General features: G+C 37.3%; 2 protein-coding genes across 2 annotated transcripts in view; both read right to left on the bottom strand.

The window, feature by feature from the left end:
• The window catches only part of LOC126495122 (zinc finger protein 431-like), a 71,132-nt gene that overhangs the window by 40,695 nt on the left and 9,305 nt on the right, over positions 1-21,132 (bottom strand). Inside the window, 2 exon segments of the mRNA XM_050132716.1 lie at positions 14,228-14,354; positions 19,231-19,541. Coding sequence (XP_049988673.1) covers positions 14,228-14,354; positions 19,231-19,281 — 178 coding nt within the window. The 5' untranslated portion in view covers positions 19,282-19,541.
• On the bottom strand, positions 10,622-12,741 carry LOC126495125 (zinc finger protein 844-like; the record flags this gene model as incomplete). The annotated part of the gene is made up of 1 exon (XM_050132719.1): positions 10,622-12,741. A coding segment is annotated over one exon (1,638 nt), but the record flags the coding sequence as incomplete, so codon positions are not given.

Genomic DNA, 21,132 nt, shown 5'->3' with positions numbered 1-21,132 from the left:
TTTAATAAGACAACAGAGATGAAGAGTAAGTGGATGTGCCAAAGAGTTTTGCAGATGACATATTCTTTTTTATTATTTATTTATTAAAAATTTCCAACTCCTCCCATACTCCCATTTCCCTCCCACTCCCCCACTCCCCCTCACTCTCCAGTCCTAAGAGAAGTCAGGGTGCCCTGCCCTGTGAAAAGTCCAAGGCCCCTCCTCCATCAAGGTCTAGGAAGGTATGCATTCAAACAGACTAGGCTCCCAAAAAGCCAGTACATGCAGTAGAATCAAAATCCGGTGTCAACTGAGACAATAGGGATGTCCTATCGGGAACTCACCAAGGCCAGCTGGCCTGGGTCTGAAAAAGCCTGGGTTAAAACCGGTCTCGCTGAACATAGCGGACAATGAGGACTACTGAGACCCCAAGAACAACGGCAATGGGTTTTTGATACTACTGCACCTATTGGTTTTGTGGGAGCCTAGGCAGTTTGGATGCTCACCTTACTAGACCTGGATGGAGGTGGGTGGTCCTTGGACTTCCCACAGGGCAGGGAACCCTGATTGCTTTTTGGGCTGACGAGGGAGGGGGACTTGACTGGTGGAGGGAGAGGGAAAGGGGAAGCGGTGGTGGGGAAGAGACAGAAATCTTTAATTAATTAATAAAGAAATAAATAAATTTTAAAAAATCCGGTGTCATTATCATTGGCTTCTCAGTCAACCCTCATTGTCAGCCACATTCAGAGAGTCCGATTTTATCACATGCTTGTTCAGTCCCAGTCCAGCTGGCCTTGGTGAGCTCCCATTATATCAGTCCCAGCGTCTTCCTGTGTGGGCACACCCCTCGTGGTCCTGACTTCCTTGCTCATGTTCTCTCTCCTTCTGCTTCTTCACCTGGGCCTCAGGAGTGCAGTCCAGAGCTCCAATGTGGGTCTCTGTCTGTATCTCCATCCATCTCCAGATGAAGGTTCTTGATCAATGGCTTCTCAATCAGCCGCCCATTTCAGCCACATTCAGAGAGTCCGGTTTGGTGGCATGCTCATTCAGTCCCGGTCCAGCTGGATTTGGTGAGCTCCCATTAGAACAAGCACACTGTCTTAGTGGGTGGACTAACCCCTTGTGGTCCAGACTTCCTTGATCATCTTCTCCCTCCTTCTTTTCTTCAATTGGACCTTGGGAGCTCAGTCTGTTGCTCTGATGAGGGATTTTGTCTCTATCTCTATCCGTTGCCAGACGAAGATTCTCAGTAGAGTAGAGGGTGTCTGAATTGGCCTTGCCCCACTAACACACTGATGATGATGTATTCTTATATAGAAGAAATCATTAATAAACAAACTGAAAGCTCAGAAGTCTAACAAAAAACTTCAGCAACATTTTAAAACACAAAGTTGAAAAAGAATTTGCAGTCTTTTTCCAAATATATTTGGAAAGAATTCCAAGAGACAAATTCATTAACATTTCTTTCAGTACTTGCCATAATTAGCTTAAGGGGAAGCTTAGCAGTTAAGAGTACATGTTGCTTTTGCAAATGACCCAAATTCAGTTCCCAGCTACCCACATGGTGTTTCACAATTATCTATAACTTCAGTTCCAAAGTATCTAACAACTACTCACCTCTTCAGGCCCAAGGTACACATATGTTTTACATACAAATATGCAGAAAAATACTAAAACAAATAAAATAACATTTTAAAATTAAAAAATTAAAGAAAAAGCAATTTGTGTGGGAATATAAGTAGCACAATAATGAATGAGTTGTATGTTTTACTTTTCTATATCTATGATAAAACATCATAAAGAAGGCAAATAAAAATGAATTTATTGAAGCTTATGGTGGTACATGGTTAGAATGCATGATGACAGAGTGGAGTCATGATGCCAGAAGCAGGAAACTGGAAACACAATGTGAAAGCAAACCCAACCCAGTGGTATATTACCTCCACTTAAGCCACAGCACTTAAGCCTCCCCAAATAGCACTTCCAACTGACCAACAAGGATTCAAATATCTGAGCCTATGGAAGGTATTTTTATTCAAACCACCATCAACTCTAAATGAATATTATATAATGCTGAATAAATAACTTAAAATACTAGGGGATATAAGTACTTCTTACATTAAAGTATTGAAAAGAATTATATACTAGATATGACTATTTTATCAAAATCAATCTTTAGATTACATGCAATTACCACCAAAATTTCAATACCACTCATCCTGAAATAGAAGAGAAAATAGAAAAAAATAAAACATATCATTTAGGAAGTAAATGCTCTCAGACAGTCAGAGCAGGACTGAACAAAATAAGCAATGCTCCACTTATTACATCAGACCTCAACTTGGAGTACAGTAGGATAAAAACAAATCAAGATACTAAGGTCACAAAACACAAGGAGATCAAGGAAATGGAATAGAGAACTAGTGTAGGAAGTCCTTCTGTAATGTGTTGCTTTTATTGGTTAAGAAATAAAGAAGCTGCTTTGGCCTGTGATATGGCAGAAGAGAGCTTGGTGGGGAAAACTAAACTTGAATGCCGGAAGATAGAAAGTGAAGTCAGTGAAAAGCCATGTGGCAGCTGCTGGGGATTGATGCCTCCTCCACTGGGGTCTTCCAAAATTTTGCCAGTAGGCCAAAACTTTGTTGTGCTGCATAGATTAATGGAGATGGGTTAGTTTAGGATAGAAGAGCTAGCTAGCAATATGCTTAAGGCATTGGCCAAACAGTATTGCAAATAATATTGTTTCTGTGTGATTATTTTGAGTTAGGGTAGGAGGAAAATGAGTCTGGGTGGCTGGGAAATAAACAAGAAGCCTCCCTCAACAAACTGGCAAGCCAATAGGAAGCTGAATAATACGTCCAAATAAATTCCAAGAAAGCTTCGAAAGAAATTCTAAAAGAATAGATTTAAGCATGGCTTTTGGTATCCAGCATATTTTCAATGAGTCTGTTTGCTAACAGTAGCACATATTTTATTAAATCAAGGCTTCCTCTTCTGTGCTGTCAGCACAATCTCTGGCTCTTTCAGGAGGCTAAGTACTTCATTGGGGTTTGTGAACAGTATGCTGAAAGTTGCTTGGTGGCAGCATGGGTCAACTGGTTACCAGAGTTGACGTGGTGAGCTTTCGGGAGTAATAGGGGCAGTGAATGGAAGTACACCATGTTGAACTTGGCAAAGCCAAAAGGAAAAGCAGACTTAGTCCTAGCCAAGCTGCTTTGCATTTTCAGAAGTGGTCCAGGTCAGAAAAGTATTACAGATGTGTAATAAAGACAGACTCAGATTTTAAAAATATCTCTAAAAGGGACACAGTGTTGAATAATGTATGTAGGCTTGCAAGAGTGACAAAAAAGAGTATAGATAGTTATAAAAAGGAGTAAATATTTTTCAAAAATAAAACAAAATGCTCAGAGTCAATTTGTACAAAAATGAATACTGTAAGAAAAATAAGCCACATATAGATGGAATCTAAACAGAGAGTATAGGTTATGAATATTATTGTGTTCTTTGAATTTGTTGACTGTGATTGAGCTAAGTATGGAGATACATTTTATTGTACAGGCTGCTAAACTAAATGAAGATATATATTTTAAAGGTATCTTGACTTCAAAATTTGGGTCTAAGTATCTGTTATTTTGGGAAAGATGTTCTGCTTTTGTTTCCATAAGAGGTAGAAAGCTGTGGATTTCTTATCAGCTAAAATGGTTTGATGTACCAAGACCCCCCGAAAGGTTGCTGTGAATACTCCCAAAATCACTTCACACACACACACAAAAAAAGCAGGAAATAGTTTGGAGAGAATTATGCCCCAAATTCCCAGATATTGTTTATAAATGTTTGGTTATATTTAAAATGATATATGTTACAGAGATCAATATTTTGTAATGGCATGGAACTTGGTGTACTCATACATATTTTAGGTTGATTTTGTTATATGTCTATTTCTGCTCTTCATTAACATATTGCATTTGTGCAGCTCATTTAAAAATGTAAAGAATAATTAAGGAATAAAGGTCAACAGATGCTCATCTATGATAGTCAAGTTTGTAGTCATGTTAGTTATGTTTTCTAGATATATAGAGATATATTTCAGTTAGATAGGGTTTTTTTTTTCAAATCTTTCAGAGAGCTTCAAAATATGGCTTTTAAAATGTTTAAGAACTTAGCATTGTCATGACAATGAGACACATCTGCTCCTGGCAGCATCATTTTACCTTAAAAGGATGATGGGCATCAAAGAGGTCTTAAGAATTTTCTAGCTTTTGGGGCAAGAAACCTCCTTTGTCTGGACTGCTTCATAGTATGCATATGAATACTATATCCTGGATATGCAGGACCCACAGAAAAATAACTTTGGGAGAGTTACTTCTCTCTGGATTGTTTTGCCCACCCTATTGCGCTTGGCTTCTCCTGCTATTCTAATCTGTCAAATACTAACTCTGCAAGGAGTTATTCCTTTGTTCTGAACATTCTGACTTTTCTGTATGTTGCAGTTAGAGGCTTTCCACCTGACCATTAAACAGTAGTTAGGTTGCCTAGTTACCCATATACACATGAAGAACTTTCTCATTTCCCCTATCCAATATTTACCTTGGTTGTGCCTTTGAGTAAACAAGACTTGATCAGAATCTTGTCTTGTCTCCATCTCTCATGTCTCTTGTCTCTTCCCATTCTTGCCCTGTTCCCAGGGTCTCCATTGACTCACCCATGGGCAGGGGCAAAGTGGCTACCAACATGGGGCTCAAGTGCAGGGGATTCAGTGAAGAACACTGTTCAGAGAGGCTGGCATAAAGTGAAGTACAGTTAGTTAAGAGGAAGAGTAACACAGGAACCTGCTGTGTCTTCTTAACTTTGGTAAGTAGAACAGCAATTAGGGGACAAACAATTACCAAGCATGAAATGCTTATTAGTGGATTAAGACATGTTTTTAAGGCACAAGGTTTAAAGGTTAAAATTAAACAGTCATGTGAATTATTTGATTATATTAAAGATGTTCGTCTCTGGTTTTCTTTTTTTTTTCTTTTTTTTATTGAAAAAAATTTCTACATCCTCCCAGCCTCCCATTTCCCTCCCCCTCCTCCCACTCCTCTGCCCCACCCCCCCTCTCCTCTCCCCCTCCCTCACCAGTCCGAAGAGCAGTCACGGTTCCTTGCCCTGTGGAAAGTCCAAGGTCCTCCCCCCTCCATCCAGGTCTGGGAAGGTGAGCATCCAATCTGGCTAAGCTCCCACAAAGCCAGAGAACATGAAGTAGGATCAAAACCCAGTGCCATTGTCCTTGGCTTCTCATCAGCCCTCATTGTCCACCATGTTCAGCGAATCCGGCTTTTATCCCATGCTTTTTCAGTCACAGTCCAGCTGGCCTTGGTGAGCTCCCAATAGACCAGCCCCACTGTCTCAGTGGGTGGGTGCACCCCTCACGGTCCTGACTTCCTTGCTCATGTTCTCCCTCTTTCTGCTCCTCATTGAGACCTTGGGAGCTCATTCAAGTGCTCCAATGTGGGACTCTGTCTCTATCTCTATCCATCGCCAGATGAAGGTTCTATGGTGATATGCAAGATATTCATCAGTATGGCTATAGGATAGGGCCATTTCAGGTTCCCTATCCTCAGCTGCCCAAGGAACTAACTGGGGACATTGCCCTGGGCACCTGGGAGCCCCTCTACGTCCAAGTCTCTTGCCAACCCTAAGATGGCTCCTTTAATTCAACTGATGAAACTACAGATGAGAAAATAATGAGAGTCGGAGAGGCTTTCAAAGATCATTATCAGGCATATGGACCAGAAAAATTCCTGTAACTGCCTTTTCTTTCTGGCATTTAATTGATGAACTTTTGTCTCAGAGGTATCAAGATTCTGTAGTTGCAAATGCTATTGAAACAGGTGAAGAAATATTATTAAAAATAAGTTAGACAAGATGCACACAAAGGAACTTAATCAAAAGAATGACACACAAGGTGTCAAGAAGAATAAGGAAAAAGGTGAGAACTTTATGTCCTTTGATAGTGATGTTAAAACATCTGACAAAAAGAATCCAAACTTAGAGGATCCTAAAGTTAAGCCTTCCCTGCAGGAAACTAAAGAGTCAAATAAAGATATTCTCCCCACATCTAAGTCAAAAGCACAAAAATCTCCAGGAGTTAGATCTAAGATTAAGAAACTATACCTATCTTTAAAAGAATTCCTTCATTTACAGGATGATCTGAGTGAGCAGGACTAGCATTATTTAGAGGAGGAAGCAGCCAGATATCAAAATTCAGGCTGGCCATTACTTGCATGTCGCCCTCTGAAATATAGCTCAGTCCCAACAGCACCTCCATTGGCTTGTTCAGTAGTAGACCCCCCCAAAAAAACTTCGCAATAAAATAAAATTCTTCAGAGAATAGATAAAATTAGAACAGGAAAATCAGGATTTAATTAACCAGTTGAAGGGATTAAATACAGGAAAAACTAATAATGAAGTCCCATGAGACAGTTGGCTTAACCATCAGACACCCATGTGAGGGGCTACACCCAGGCTCTCTCCTAAAGTAAACAAATCACTAGAAATAAATGATCTAGAAGCCTTCCTGGACACATGAACTGTGGATGCTCAGGGAACAGTGTGTAAATTTTGATTTTAAACTGATTAAAGATTAAAATTAGCTGTTTTACTATATGGAGCTGCAGCTCCTTACACCACAGCAATTGTTGAGTTTGTGGCTGAAAATTGGCTTATGCCTGGAGACTGGCAAACTCTAGCTAGAGCAACCCTCACTGGAGTTGACTATCTCCTTTGGAAATCTGAGTTTCCTGAGGCAAGCAAAGATTACCAGATGTAATGTGCAGGCTGGAAATGGGTAGACCTTGGATATGCTAATTGGGAAAGATAATTATTCTACTACTGATGCTCAAAGTAATTATGCTGTGGGACTTTTTGCCCAGATTCAAATCACAGCTACATGAGCCTGGAGAAAACTGCCAGTTAGGAGAAACATGAGCTCTACCAAATGAGCCTTTTGCTGATTTTGTCCACAGGCTAATCGCTGCAGCAGGAAAAATTTTGGCCATTGTTGATGCAGGCACAGATTTTGTTAAACAATTGGCCTTTGAAAATGCTAATGCTGCATATCAGTTGACTATCCATCCTTATAAAAAGAAAATGGACCTGACAGGATATATAAGCCTTTGCTCAGACATAGTAGCTGCCTATCTGCAATGTCTTGCCATGGCTGCTGTTATACAGGGATTTGTTGTAAATCAATTCTTGTCACAACAAAATAAAAGTAAATGTTTTAATTTGGAGAATTTGGACATTTTGCCAGAGATTGCAAAAATAATACAACTGCTGGCCCAAGAACATCTATTCCAGAACTGTGTCCCTGATGTAAAAGAGGAAAACATTGGGCTAGTAAATGTAAGTCCAAGAGGGATGCTCAGGCTCAACCTCTGAACCAGTGAAATAGGAACAGGAGCCAGCCCCAGAACACCAAACCCAAACAAATTTCTGGGACAGTCAACTTTTATCCAACAAACAACAATCCATTTCAGACCTTTTCAGAGCCACAACAGGGAGCACAAAACTGGACCTTCGTTCCATCACCCATACAGTACTAGTGCCTAAGATGGGAGTTCAAGTCCTCTCCATAGGCATTTTTGGCCCTTTACCTAAAGATACTTTTGGTTTTATAGTAGGTCATATCATCTCTACCATCAATGGCCTTCAAGTTTTCCCAGGAGTTATTGATAATGATTATCTGGGGGAACTTAAAGTTATGGTGCCGTCCCCCAAAAAATATTGTTACAATTCCTTCCAGACAGAGATTTGTTTAATAACTACTTCTTCCCTTACTACCCACTTCAAATAAAGTTGTAATTCTAGAAACAATAAATGTTTTGGGTCTTCACATGACTAGTGGTCAAAAGTAATATCTGCACAAAAACCTCTTATAACCTTATGGTTAAATGAAAAGAAAATTTCAAGATTGGTAGACACAGGGGCAGATGTCACAATCATCAAAAAGGATGATTGATCTGATACATGAATTCTAGATGCTACCATAACTCATTTAAATTGTATAGGTCAGAGCCAAAATCCTCAAAATTATTTCAAAAATCTTAAAATGGAGAGACCAAGAAGGCAATCAAGGCACCACTCAACCTTATGTAATTGCAAGACTGCCTATCAACCTTTGGGGCCATGTCTTACTTTCTCAATTAGAGATCATTATGTTCAGTCCAATTGAAGTTGTCACTGTGAAAATCTTTTAAAATGGATATCTCCCTGGCAAGGAACTTCAAAAAGACACTTCTGGAATGCTGCAACTTCTTGAGGTCATGCCTAGAACTCCTGGTTTGGTGTTAGGACATTTTTCATAGGGATTGTTGATGCTTGGCTTATTAATTTTCCTTTCCAATGGATCTTTTCTCTTATGTTAATTGCATTTATAAAACAATAGGTGAATGAGGCAACTAAAATGCAAACCATACAGGTCCATGATCATAAACTGGACATGGGTGACATTGAAGAATATGACAATGTTTAGCTGGTAAGCTCATGTACACGAGGTACATAAACAATTGTCTTTAAACTTGATATGCAGGGCTCTATAGCCAGAGATAGGTAACAGGAGAATGTATACCTATGTTAAACATGTCACCTAAGACAGGAACAGAACCAAAAGCTGTTCTTTCTTCCTATGACAAGTAAGGGTGGGACTACAGGAGCTTTCCTGAAAAAAGACAAGAGCAGCTCCACAGTGACTTTCAATATTTAAAATTAATAAAAATCAAATTTGGACCTGTGGAAGACTTACTGCTCCCTGAATCAGTTTTGCCCACCCTATTGTGCTTGGCTTCTCCTGCTGTTCAGATTTGTCAAATACTAATTCTGCAGGGAGTTATTGCTCCATTATTACTGTGTTCTGAACATTCAGACTTTTCTGCATGTTGCAGTTAGAGTCTTTCCATCCAACCATTGGACCATGGTAAGGTTGCCTAGTAAGTTGCCTAGTTATGCATATTTCTCATTTCCCCTACCATACATTTACCTTCATTATTCCCTTGATCCGAATTCTATCTTGTCTATTCCTCTTATGTCTCTTGTCCTTCCCATTCTCTCTCCCTCACCCCCAGGGTCTCTGCTGACTTAGCTGCAGGCCTGGGCAAATGATGACTGAACTTACCTAAAGGTGAGATGGCTAGATAATGAGTCTGAGCAGCCAGGAAACAAACAACCTGCCCCAACAGAGGACATAGAAATTCTGCAAAAAGCTACAGCTCAATCCTTTTATACAAAGTTGTCAAAAATGTCAGAGAAAATGCACTCATCTATAACTGTTGCTATCAAAACTAGATATCTAACCAATAATAAGGCAATTAATTTTGATATCCCACTTTATATAAAAATTAACTCAAAATAGATCAACAATAAATTGGTGTAGCAATTAAAATAATAATTGATAGAAGAAAATAGTTAAAGCTATTATACTATCTGTGAGTATTTGCTTAGCTCGGGTTAGATCTATTGAGCTTGTAAAATAATGAGTAGCTCCATACAACAATGGATGTTAATCATTTGTGGGTATTTGCTTTCTATTGTTAATGCCAGGTGGACTCAGACTCCATCTTTCCTCTCTGCATTTTTGGAAGAAAACATTACCAAAACTTGACAGATGAGTGAGGAAAGTGATTGTTTATTAGCTTGGTATCAGCAGAAGCAAGAGAAACCTCCCATGCACAACTTGGTAGATAAAGTCCCTTCAAAGAGCAGTGGCAGTGTATCTGGTACAAAGTATTCTTATGGGTTTCCTCACACACTCCCTTGTACACCTAGCTACAGTTCTGTTCATTTTGGGGTTCACTAGTTAGCCCCACATTCTAGCATCATATGCTGGTGACCGCCCCATGTTGGGCACCATATATCCGGAACTGGCCTCAACAAAAAAACACCTCTTGCCAGGGTATGGGAATGGGGATGTAGATATATTAGTAAAGAATATGAAGACAAAAATAATAAAACAGCAACAAGAAAATATTGGGAGAGCATTCCTCTGACTATTGAAATTGTTCATGCTTAATTTTCCATATAGTACTATACCCCAAAACAAAAGCGAGAATGTAAAGAAAGACTTCTTTAACATGATGCAAAAGATAACTTGAACAGTCAATTATTTTAACACTTTAAGGCATTAAGTCATTAGCATTATGTTGTTTAGGAACTAAAGCCACTCTAGACCAAGAATTCCAAAGGCAACCACTCTGTAGGAAACCTCATATTACCAAAAAGGAGGAAAAGAACATTTAGATATCCTGAATACCTGTCAGGATAAAAAACGGGCTCTAATTTTGGCCCTTCACAAGCAGTTGAGAGGGAGCATTCATGTCTCTGCTGCGATTTGATATAGAATTACATCACAACAGAGAATGACTAGACTATTAAATTCTCACTGAGTGAAAATGAACAGAGAGTAATCCAGAGTATGTGTTCTCTAGTTTGTACAGTGACCTGATAATAAATTACATCAAGACAGAGTATGAATAGAATATTAATAAGCTCTCAGTATGTGAATACATAATAACCCTCAGAGTATCTTTTCTGCAGTATGTGTTCATTTGTTCTTTTTTAGATTTGTTGACATGTAAAAATTTGACCACAATGAGTACATTCATAGGTTTTCTCGACAATACAGATTCTTTAATGTATTCAGAAACTATTGTGACATTAAATTCTGTAACACACTAAATACATTCATAGAATTTCTCTCCAGCATATGTTCTTTTATGCCTTCAAAGATCATTGAGATATGCAAATAATTTACCACACTGATTACATCCATGGATTCCTTTAAGGTACGTGTTCTTTTGTGCATTTCAAGATGACTGTGACATAGAAAGGCTTTATATTATTGATTACATATATTTGAAAATAACCACTACATGCAAAGCATTGCCACACTGATTAGTCAGATTTTCTCTCCGGTCTGGGTTCTCATATGTATAAGGAGATGGTTGTGACATTAAAAGACTTTACCACACTGAGTACGTTCATAGGGTTTCTGTCAAGTATGTGCTCTTTTATGCATCAGGAGGTGACCATGACATCCAAAGACTTTGCAATTGGATTACATCCATAGGGTTTCTCTTCAGCATGTTATTTTATGCCTTTGAAGAACATTGCGATATCCAAAGGCTTTATCACATTGATCACATTTATAGGGTTTCTCTCCAGTATGTATTCTTTTATGCATTTCAAGATTACTTTGGCATGTAAAGGCTTTACCACACTGATTACATTCATAGGGTTTCTCTCCAGTATGTGTTCCTTTATGCTGCTGAAGACCACTGTGATATCCAAAGGCTTTAGGTCATTGATTGCATTCATAGGTTTTCTCTTCATTATGTATTCTTTTATGTTTTTGAAGATGGATGTGACGTACAAAGGCTTTACCACACTGATTACATTCAAAGGGTTTTTCTCCAGTATGTGTTCTTTTATGCCTTTTAATAGCACTGTGATGTGCAAATGCTTTACCACACTGAGTACATTCATAGGGTTTCTCTCCTGTATGTATTCTTTTATGTATTTGAAGATGACTGTGGCGTGTAAAGGCTTTACCACACTGATTACATTCAAAGGGTTTTTCTCCTTTATGTGTTCTTTTATGCCTTTGAAGGTCACCATGACATGCAAAGGCTTTACCACATTGATCACATTCATAGGGTTTCTCTCCTGTATGTGTTTGTTTATGCAATCGAAGATGACTATTACATGCAAAGGCTTTACCACACTGATTACATACATAGGGTTTCTCTCCAGTGTGGGTTCTTTCGTGTATTTGGAGATTTTTGTGACATACAAAGGATTTACCACACTTAGTACATTCATAGGGTTTTTCTCCAGTATGTGCTCTTTTATGAATGTGAAAATAACCCTGACTTGAAAAGGCTTTACCACACTGATTACATTCATAGGGTTTCTCTCCAGTATGTGTTCTTCCATGGGTTTGAAGTGTACTGATACATGAAAAAACTTTACCACACTGATTACAATCATAGGGTTTCTTTGGAGAATGTGTTCTTTTATGCCTTTGAAGAAGACTGGGATATGTAAAGGCTTTATCACACTGATTACATTTATATGGTTTCTCTCCAGTATGTGTTCTTTTATGAATGTAAAGACAACTTTGACTTGCAAAGGCTTTCCCACACTGATTACATTCATAGGGTTTCTCTCCAGTATGTGTTCTTTCATGTATTTCAAGATAACTGTGACGTGAAAAGACTTTACTACAGTGATTACATTCAAAGGGTTTCTCACCAGAATGTGTTCTTTTATGCCTTTGAAGATCACTGTGATATGCAAAGGCTTTACCACACTGAGGACACTCATAAGGTTTCTCTCCAGTATGTGTTCTTTTATGCATTTGAAGACCACTGTGACATACAAAGGCTTTACCACACTGATTACATTCATAGGGTTTTTCTCCAGTATGTATTCTTTTATGTCTCTGAAAACCACTGCGATATGCAAAGGCTTTACCACACTGAGTGCATTCATAAGGTTTCTCTCCAGTATGTGTTCTTTTATGCATTTGAAGACGACTGTGACATGCAAAGGCTTTACCACACTGATTACATTTATAGGGTTTCTCTCCAGTATGTATTCTTTTATGTCTTTGAAGATGACTATGATATGCAAAGGCTTTATCACAGAGATAACATTCAAAGGGTTTCTCTCCAGTATATGTTCTTTTATGATTCTGATGTCTTTTGGGACATGCAAAGGGCTTCACATATTGCTTACACTCATATGTTCTCTCGCTAGGATTAGTTCTTTTTTGCCTTTGAAGATCATTGTCACATGCAATGGCTTTAATACTTTGACGATATATGGAAGTTTTCCCTCCAGTTTGATTTTTTTCATGCCTGCAAGGATAATGGCACATTTAAAAGTGTTACCATATTCAATACACTTTTGAATCTTTATAACTGTAACAAATAATTTTTAAATTTGTTCCAATTTTTAAAAGGAATTAGATCTTAAGGTTTTATCACTGTGTTTATACACATGTTGTTTCCATTTACTAAAGATTTTTTGAAACATTGAAGGTACCTTTGATGGTAAGATCCTTTATTACAGGAGTCACATTTACAGAATCATTTTTCTATACAAAAATTTTTACATATTTGAAGAGAATTTGAAAAACTCAGATCTTTATTATCCTTATTGTATTCATACATTTTCCTATACTGTGAAAGTTACTACATTTGCTAAGTAAGCTAGGACAAACAGGAGTATTACTTATTTCTAGTATTCTTGGGGATTTTCTGCAATGTGCATTTTTGTTGTATTAATATTGAAACAAGAAAACAAATTACTTAAATACTTGAATGATTTTCAATAAGCATGCTTAACATGGGGACTGCTACATATCTTCTGATTACTCTGAGAGAGAAGTATGTTATGTCTTTCCATATCTCTATGCTCATAAGCCTTGTATCCAGAGTGACATATGATATACCTAGTAAAGGAAAATTAAATAAAAAGATTCCAATGGAATTAACAGAGTTTGACCCTCTGTAATCATTGACTTTTAGTATATAATTGCACCCTCAATAAACTTAGCACAATCACATCAAGTATATGAGACACATAAGCTTCAATATGGACTATTTGCATATTAGAAACTCTTAGAGACATACTTATCACCACTTCGGTGGTTTTAATTTTTTTAATATAAGTGGTATGAAAAAATTGATTGACAATTCTATAGCATAGCTCTCATAATGCTATGTCTCAAATGGTGATATCTGTTAGGACACTTAGCTTCTTTTTAAAAGCATGGTGTTCAAATGCAATTCACACAGCTGACACTGAGGTACATGGTTTTGTGACAATGTAATAATTATTGATGCCCTTAAAGTGTCATTAAAGTGTTGTGTTTGTTAAAAACTTCCAATACACACTACAATTTCTTCGGAGGAACATTTGTATCAGCTTGCTCATGAAAGTTACCTTTCATATCTTCTAGACCATTGAGAATGATTTTCAATATTACGGTCTTCCCAAGTGTATCCTAAAATATAATATCAGAAAAAAAATGTAATATTGAAAATTATGTAAAATTTTAGTTACTCTCTTCCCTGAACCTTAGAACCATGCCTGATTTATTCAACCAATTGTTCTCCTTTCTTAATAAAATTAGAGAAGAACATCAATAACCAATGAACTGTTGTTCCCTTATTTTGAAACGTAAGAGGGAATTCAGTCTTACCTATAATAGTGAGGTTCCTGTAGGTCTCCAGCATAACATCTTTGTAGAGATTCTTCTGGGAAGGATTCAGCAAAGTCCACTCTTCCCAAGTAAAATCAATATGCACATCATCATATGTCACTGCATCCTAAATTTTCCAATATACATGTACAATAGAAAGCATGATGATGACAACATTGTAAATGTATAATTCTTTGACAGTATACTCACATAATTCTGCGGCTTACCCCCAGTTATTCCATACCATAGACATTTTAATTCAGTCACCAAGTAACTTTTGAAGGACACTAAATAGGATGATGTTCGCCTCTATCATTTCTATACCCCTTGAGTGGAATATCGCCTGCAAGAGAAATTTCTATAAACAAACATAGACAGACAAGTAAACAGATCAGACGTACAGAGGACACATAGGAAAAATTGAATGAACAATTAATTACTGCATACAAAAACAAAGAACAAGATGGGCAAGCTTGATACATTGGCTCATGCCTTTAATTCCAGCACTCAGAAGGCAGAGGCCTCTCATTTAAATGCTGTAACAGTTTGTTCAATCATGTCCAGGACAGTCAGAATTACATATTAAGAACCTATCATCTATGTAAAAATCAGCCAAAAACAAACAAACAAAATATCATAGAAAAAATACATAGGTGTTTGGTGAAATTCCAAAGAGTTATGCATTAACTCCAGCTTTGTATTCCTCTTCCAAAAACCTGAAGTGTGCTAATTTAAACTGTAAAATCAATAAAACTTTACTAAAGGAACTGTATATTTAAAATGTTACAAATTAAGACATGAAAACATTAGCAATATAAATGTTGATAACAAGTAATCAACACAGGGCAAGAAAGAGGGCTCAAAATAAGGGGAACTCGCTTGCTTGCATATAGGTGTCCTCGATTGTCTGTACTGAAAAGGGAACCACAATTATTTATTAGTTCAAGCTCTGAGTTTCTGGGATCATGTTTTGATCACTGTGAGAACCAGGTACCTCTATGGTTCATATATATGAATACAGGAAAATTCTCATATACAATAAAAAATTTCAAAACAAACATTACAGGAATCCAATGTCTCAGATGGCTCATGCATTATTAATATCATAAATACATGCCATTCAGGAAAACAAAATGATACCCTCTTAAAACTTTCTATATTCAAGATATGGGGGAATCTCAATACAACATCATATGTTTGACAGAGATAAAACGATCAATCAATAATATAAAAACAAAAGTATGGAATGTTGGCCCACATTTAATCACAACATTTGGGATCCAGAGGCAGAGGAACTCTGAGATTGAGGCCAGCCTGGTGTACAGAACTACTTTTAAAAAAGTAAGGGCTACATGGACAAAAACCTACAAACAAGAAGATTCAAACAGCAGGCTACTAAAATACCTTATAACAGAATAGCAATAATTTATACTGAATCTTATGTAACACTACTATAATAGTGGTGAAGGCATGACAGCACAAGAAGGAAGCTTACTGATTAATATCAAATATAAAACAGTACACAAAGAACAGGAAATAGGTTGAGAGACTCAGATCACATCTCCAATGAGGAATTCCATCCAGAAAGTCTCCTTTTACTAATGATTTCAAAAACAATCAGCAGAAGTCACCAACAAATGGTACATATTCACGTGGATCTTCCTATTTGGGGAGATGTTTAATTTAATCAATTACTATATGACCATAGTCATCCATGAAAAATATACTTTAGTCACCTCAAAGATCCCCATACTCTGCAAATGGGGCATACAATGTTTAAATGTCCAAAGTATTCTGTGACACAGAAGACAATCTCTTGAGAGTGACATCTTGTAAAATCAGAAAATGTGTTACATCTTTGAAACATATAATGACATCAAATACCATTACCACATTCCAAAAGAGAAAAATGGAGACATACCGAGGGAAGATTGGACCAGGGCAAAACTGAAGCACAGCAGCACAAACATCAAATCCTGATGCTCTCAGATGCATGCAACTTCTGTTTCAAAGGACTGAGATAATCATATCCCTGTAACCTTTCATAAATCACTCTCTTTGATTACCCTCAATCCCTATAGATAGCTTGCTCTCCATGGAAGATGCCTCATTGCTTAGGTATCTCAACATTTTGAGGTCTCAAAATGCAATCCAGGCTATTGCAAAATATTATTTTAAGGTAAGTTTTATTTACCTAAGATCTGGAAAAATTCTTTCAATGATGCAAAGATCTGTTGTATTCTTTTATGTTGCAATTTTTAACTCTGTGAAGCTCTAATGCTTTGCTTGTCTTAAGTACCTGAATTTGCTAACAAAGAGATGAACAGCAAATAGCTTATTAGGAAAAGATATGAGGGTCTGGAAGGCAGAGAGAATAAAAATGAGGAGAAATCTGGGAGGAAATAGGAGGGAAGGACAAGAAAAAGATAGGACACCAGCGGCCAGCCACCCAGCTACACAACAAGCTAGAGAGTAAGAGGTCAAGAAAGGTATATAGAATAGAAAAACATAAAAAGCTAGAGGGAAAAGATTGATGTAATAATTTATGTTAAAAAATGTCTAGAAAGAAGCCAAGTTAAGGCCAGAGATTAATAAGTAATAATAAAGCTCTGTGATTTATTTGGAAGTGGGTGTCAGGGTTCCCCAAAGAGCTAAATCAACTACGTACATTTTGGTGCCCAATGTGGGGCTCAAAATTCATGTCTTAAGAGTTTCTGCCTTACAGAAGAAACTCTTGAGTAGTAGGTATATGAAAATTCTAACCATAAAAGTCTGCAAGCAGCACAAGAATCAGATTCCCAGCAATATGAAGGTAGAATGTAGTTCTTGAAACACATTTCTATATGGTTGCAAGCTTAATGGTTGGTTTTCATAAATAGAGAAGCAGGAGGAGCCTGCAGCCAACGTTACCAATGGAGGTCAATGCTGCACAGTAGTTTAAAGACTTATGTTGTCAAAAAAGGCTAGATGATATTCAGTTAAACAGGTTCAGATTGAAGAAAAACCTGTAAAATGTTTCCAGTGTATTTTATAATTTGCATAGGCTTTAGAAAGCAAAGACAATAGGTATAGGCATTTATAGAAATATATTTAAAAGTAGTAAAGTCTTTAAAAAAATAACACTAATAGAAATGTAAAAAGTCATGTAAAGATAAGAAATACACAAGGAGTCAAGATCCTGTATTGTATTGTGTTGACTCTGACCTTTTTGATGGACGATGGGCACCAGATAGCTGGTGGAAGACATGGTATTATAAACAGCACTACAAAATTGAAACAATTTAGGTATTTTGGGTTATCTTTTTGTTACTATTGCTTTTATTGAGCTTTACATTTTTCTTCACTCCCCTTCTTTCTACTCCTCTCTCTCCTGTGACCCTCACACTCCTGATTTACTCAGGAGATTTGTTTTTTTCACCATCCAATGTAGATTCATATATGTCTTTCTTAGGGACTTCTGTTGTCTAATCTGGGGTTGTAGATTCTAGGCTGGATTTTCTTTGCTTTATGACTAAGAGCCACTTTTGAGTGAATCCATACTATATTTGTCTTTCTTGGTCTGGGTTACCTCACTCAATATGTTTTTTTCTAAATCCATCCATTTGCCTGCAAATTTCAAGATGCTATTACAATTTACCTTTGTGTAGTACTTCATTGTATAAATCTACCACATTTTCTTTATCTATTCTTTAGTTGAGGGGCCTCTAGGTTTGATGGTGGAAGCATTTAGTTGGTTCCCAGATGCTCAGCACCAAAATAAACACTCAGAAACCATATTGTTTGCAATACTGTTTGACCAATATCTTAAGTATATTTTAAGCTCACCATTATCACTTAAATTAACCAAATTTTATTACTTAAATTGTTTCCTAATTATCTGAGAAATCACTATACTGATTTCCAAAGCAATTGTACAAGTTTACAAGACTACCAATGGAGAAGTGTTGTCCTTATCCGATATCCTTTTCAGCATAAGCTTTCAACAGTGTTTTTGTTCTTGGCCATTCTGGCAGGTATAAGATCGAATCTCCGAGCTGTTTTAATTTGCATTTCTCTGATAGCTAAGCATGCTGAGCATTTCCTTATGTGTACCTCAGCCCTTTGAGATTCATCTGCTCAGAGTTTTCTGTTTAGGACTGTACCCAATTTTGTCTTTTGTTGTCAAGTTATCTTAATTTTAAAATATGAGTCACGCTGGGCGGCGGTGGCGCATGCCTTTAATCCCAGCACTTGGGAGGCAGAGGCAGGCGGATCTCTGTGAGTTTGAGACCAGCCTGGTCTACAAGAGCTAGTTCCAGGACAGGCTCCAAAACCACAGAGAAACCCTGTCTAGAAAAACCAAAATAAATAAATTAATTAATTAAATAAAATATGAGTCAAATCTGTTAAATGGAAATAAAAAATATTTTTGAGAAAAGGTTTTGCCTTTGTTTCCAGAGCAGACTAAATTCTGTGAATTTTTTAAGGAATGACATTGATCAGGTTTAATCAGCGTAGACCTCCTAAATCTTGAGAAGTGATGACTATGAATAAAGATTATAGATGCTTTTCCAAGTACTTGGACATTATCTCTAATTTTCTCAGGGAACCCTAAAGATGTCTTCACCCATATTTAGCAAGAAGTAATCTAGAGAACATGACACCCACATTTCCAACAGATAAAATATGGTAGGCTTTTGGTTATTTGGTGGGCTATACATGCTTGTTATCACAGTATTTTGATAAGTATTTAAGTTATTTTTGTTACTGTGCATATATATTTTTATTCTTATTTAAGGTATGGTATCTATGAAACACATTTAAAAGTATAAGATAAAGTTCTAGTTTTTGAAAGCTATTATTAAAAACTATTTAGGATAATCAGGAAACTAAGGTTAGTAGTTAAACACTTATAACAATCAAATATATTAATGTTAGGAATTTTTTCAGAGTCCTACCAAGATATATTTAGATAGACAAATGGTTGCCGAGCACTTAAAAGATGTACAGAATATGGTACTTACTTGCTTAAAAGATGATGGGTATTTAAGAAACTCCACTGGAGTTGCTTTCATTCTGGCAAGCCTAATCACTGGTTGAAAAAAACCTGCTACTACTTTGGGCTGCTCAACGGTATGCTGTGCAGATTTTACATGCAGGTCCAACAGGAAAGTGATTGCTGAACATTTTCAAAACAAGGCAGAACGATGCTTTGGGACTTCTGCTTCACAGAAGAGATGGCCAGACATTCTGCAGGACTCAGAGGGAAGTGACTGATGAGCTTTGCTATTACAAGGATAGTCCTTCAAATTCCCCACTTCAGAGAAAAGTCTTCCTGTAATTTGAAAATGGATGGTTTAATGTTGCAAAAGAACGTTGGTTGAATGTTCAGTTAGCTCGGTGTCTCTGTTAGGGAATATTTTTTTTAAATATTTATTTATTTATTATGTATACAATAGTCTGTCTGTTTGTATGTCTGCAGCCCAGAAGAAGGTATCAGACCTCATTACAGATGGTTGTGAGCCACCATGTGGTTGCCGGGAATTGAACTCAGGACCTTTGGAAGAGCAGGCAATGCTCTTAACCACTGAGCCATCTCTCCAGCCCCCTCTGTTAGGGAATATTAATTCCATCTCGGGTCTAGGATGGAGTTAAAGACTAAATAATTAGAGTTTCAGTTTACCATAGCTATGATAGCAAGTAAGCTAAGTGTCAAACTTTGGAGTCACTAAAATGGGATGGATCATGGAGTGTTTTCTCTGAAACTGATAAAGACAAGTAGACTGAATATTGTAAATGTAATTCTTACTTGGTAACTGCTTTTGTTGTACATAGTTTTAGTAAGTTAAAGTTAAAATATTTCATTTTTATTTAGACAAAAAGGGGGAAAAGGTTGTGACATATTATTTTAAGATTTGGTTTATGTTTTTTGGTGTGGAACATATTTTACAATGGTGCAAAGATGTGCTGCATACTTTTAGGTTGCATTTGTTTAACTCTGTAAAGCTGTAATATTTTGCCAGTCTAAAGTACCTGATTGGCCTAATAAAAAACAGAACAGCAAATAAGTTGGCAGGAAGGATTAGAGGTCTGGAAAGCAAAGAAAACAAACGAAAGGAGAAATATGGGAGGAAAAAAAGAACAAAGAGCAAAAAAAAAGAAGAGGATACCAGGGGACAGCTACCTAAGTAAACAACAAGCCATAAAGCAAGAAGTAAAGAAAGGTATTAAGGGTCAAGAAAAATAAAGGCCCCAAAACAAAATGTCAATAGGATAATTTAAGAAAAACTGGCTAGAAGCAAGCCACAATAAGGCTGGGAACTTATAATGTTGAAATAAGGAGCGGCGGGGCTGCGTCCCCAGCACCCCAGCCGCCTGGCTAGCTTATGCCCGAAATAACAACACACAAACTGTATTCATTTAAACACTCCTTGACCCATTTCTATCTAGCCTCTTCTAGGCTAATTCTCACATATTAATTTAGCCCATTTCTAATCATCTGTGTAAGTACCCCAAGGTGTGCTTACTGGGAAGATTCTAGCCTACGTCCATCCTGGGTCGGAGGAGCTTCATTGCGTGCATCTGCCCGGGAGAGCGGAGCATGCCTCACTGCCTGAGGCATCTGGCTCTGAGAGGAGCTGTATTACTTCTGACCTCACTACCTCTTCCTCCCAGCATTCTCTTCTGTTTACTCCACCCACCTATGTTCTAACCAATAAAATGGGCCAAGCCAGTTTCTTTATTAGCCAATGACCTTCCTCCATCATTATAAGAAGGAATAAAACTTCTTGTGTGCCAATTATTTGGAAGCTTCATGGCATGCTTCCACAAACATAAAGGAAGAGAGAGAGAAATTTACAACACTAGGCTTCATCCTCACAGTTTCATGGAATGAACTCTCAGTCTCCTCACTGGGTTTCTGATTA

Source organism: Alexandromys fortis, unplaced genomic scaffold (assembly GCF_014885135.2).
Source record: "Alexandromys fortis isolate MF-2015 unplaced genomic scaffold, M_Fortis_MF-2015_v1.1 scaffold_409, whole genome shotgun sequence".
In the NCBI taxonomy this organism is placed as follows: domain Eukaryota; kingdom Metazoa; phylum Chordata; class Mammalia; order Rodentia; family Cricetidae; genus Alexandromys; species Alexandromys fortis.
Note: the sequence above shows the minus strand (reverse complement) of the source record. Positions and strands in the feature narration are given on the sequence as shown.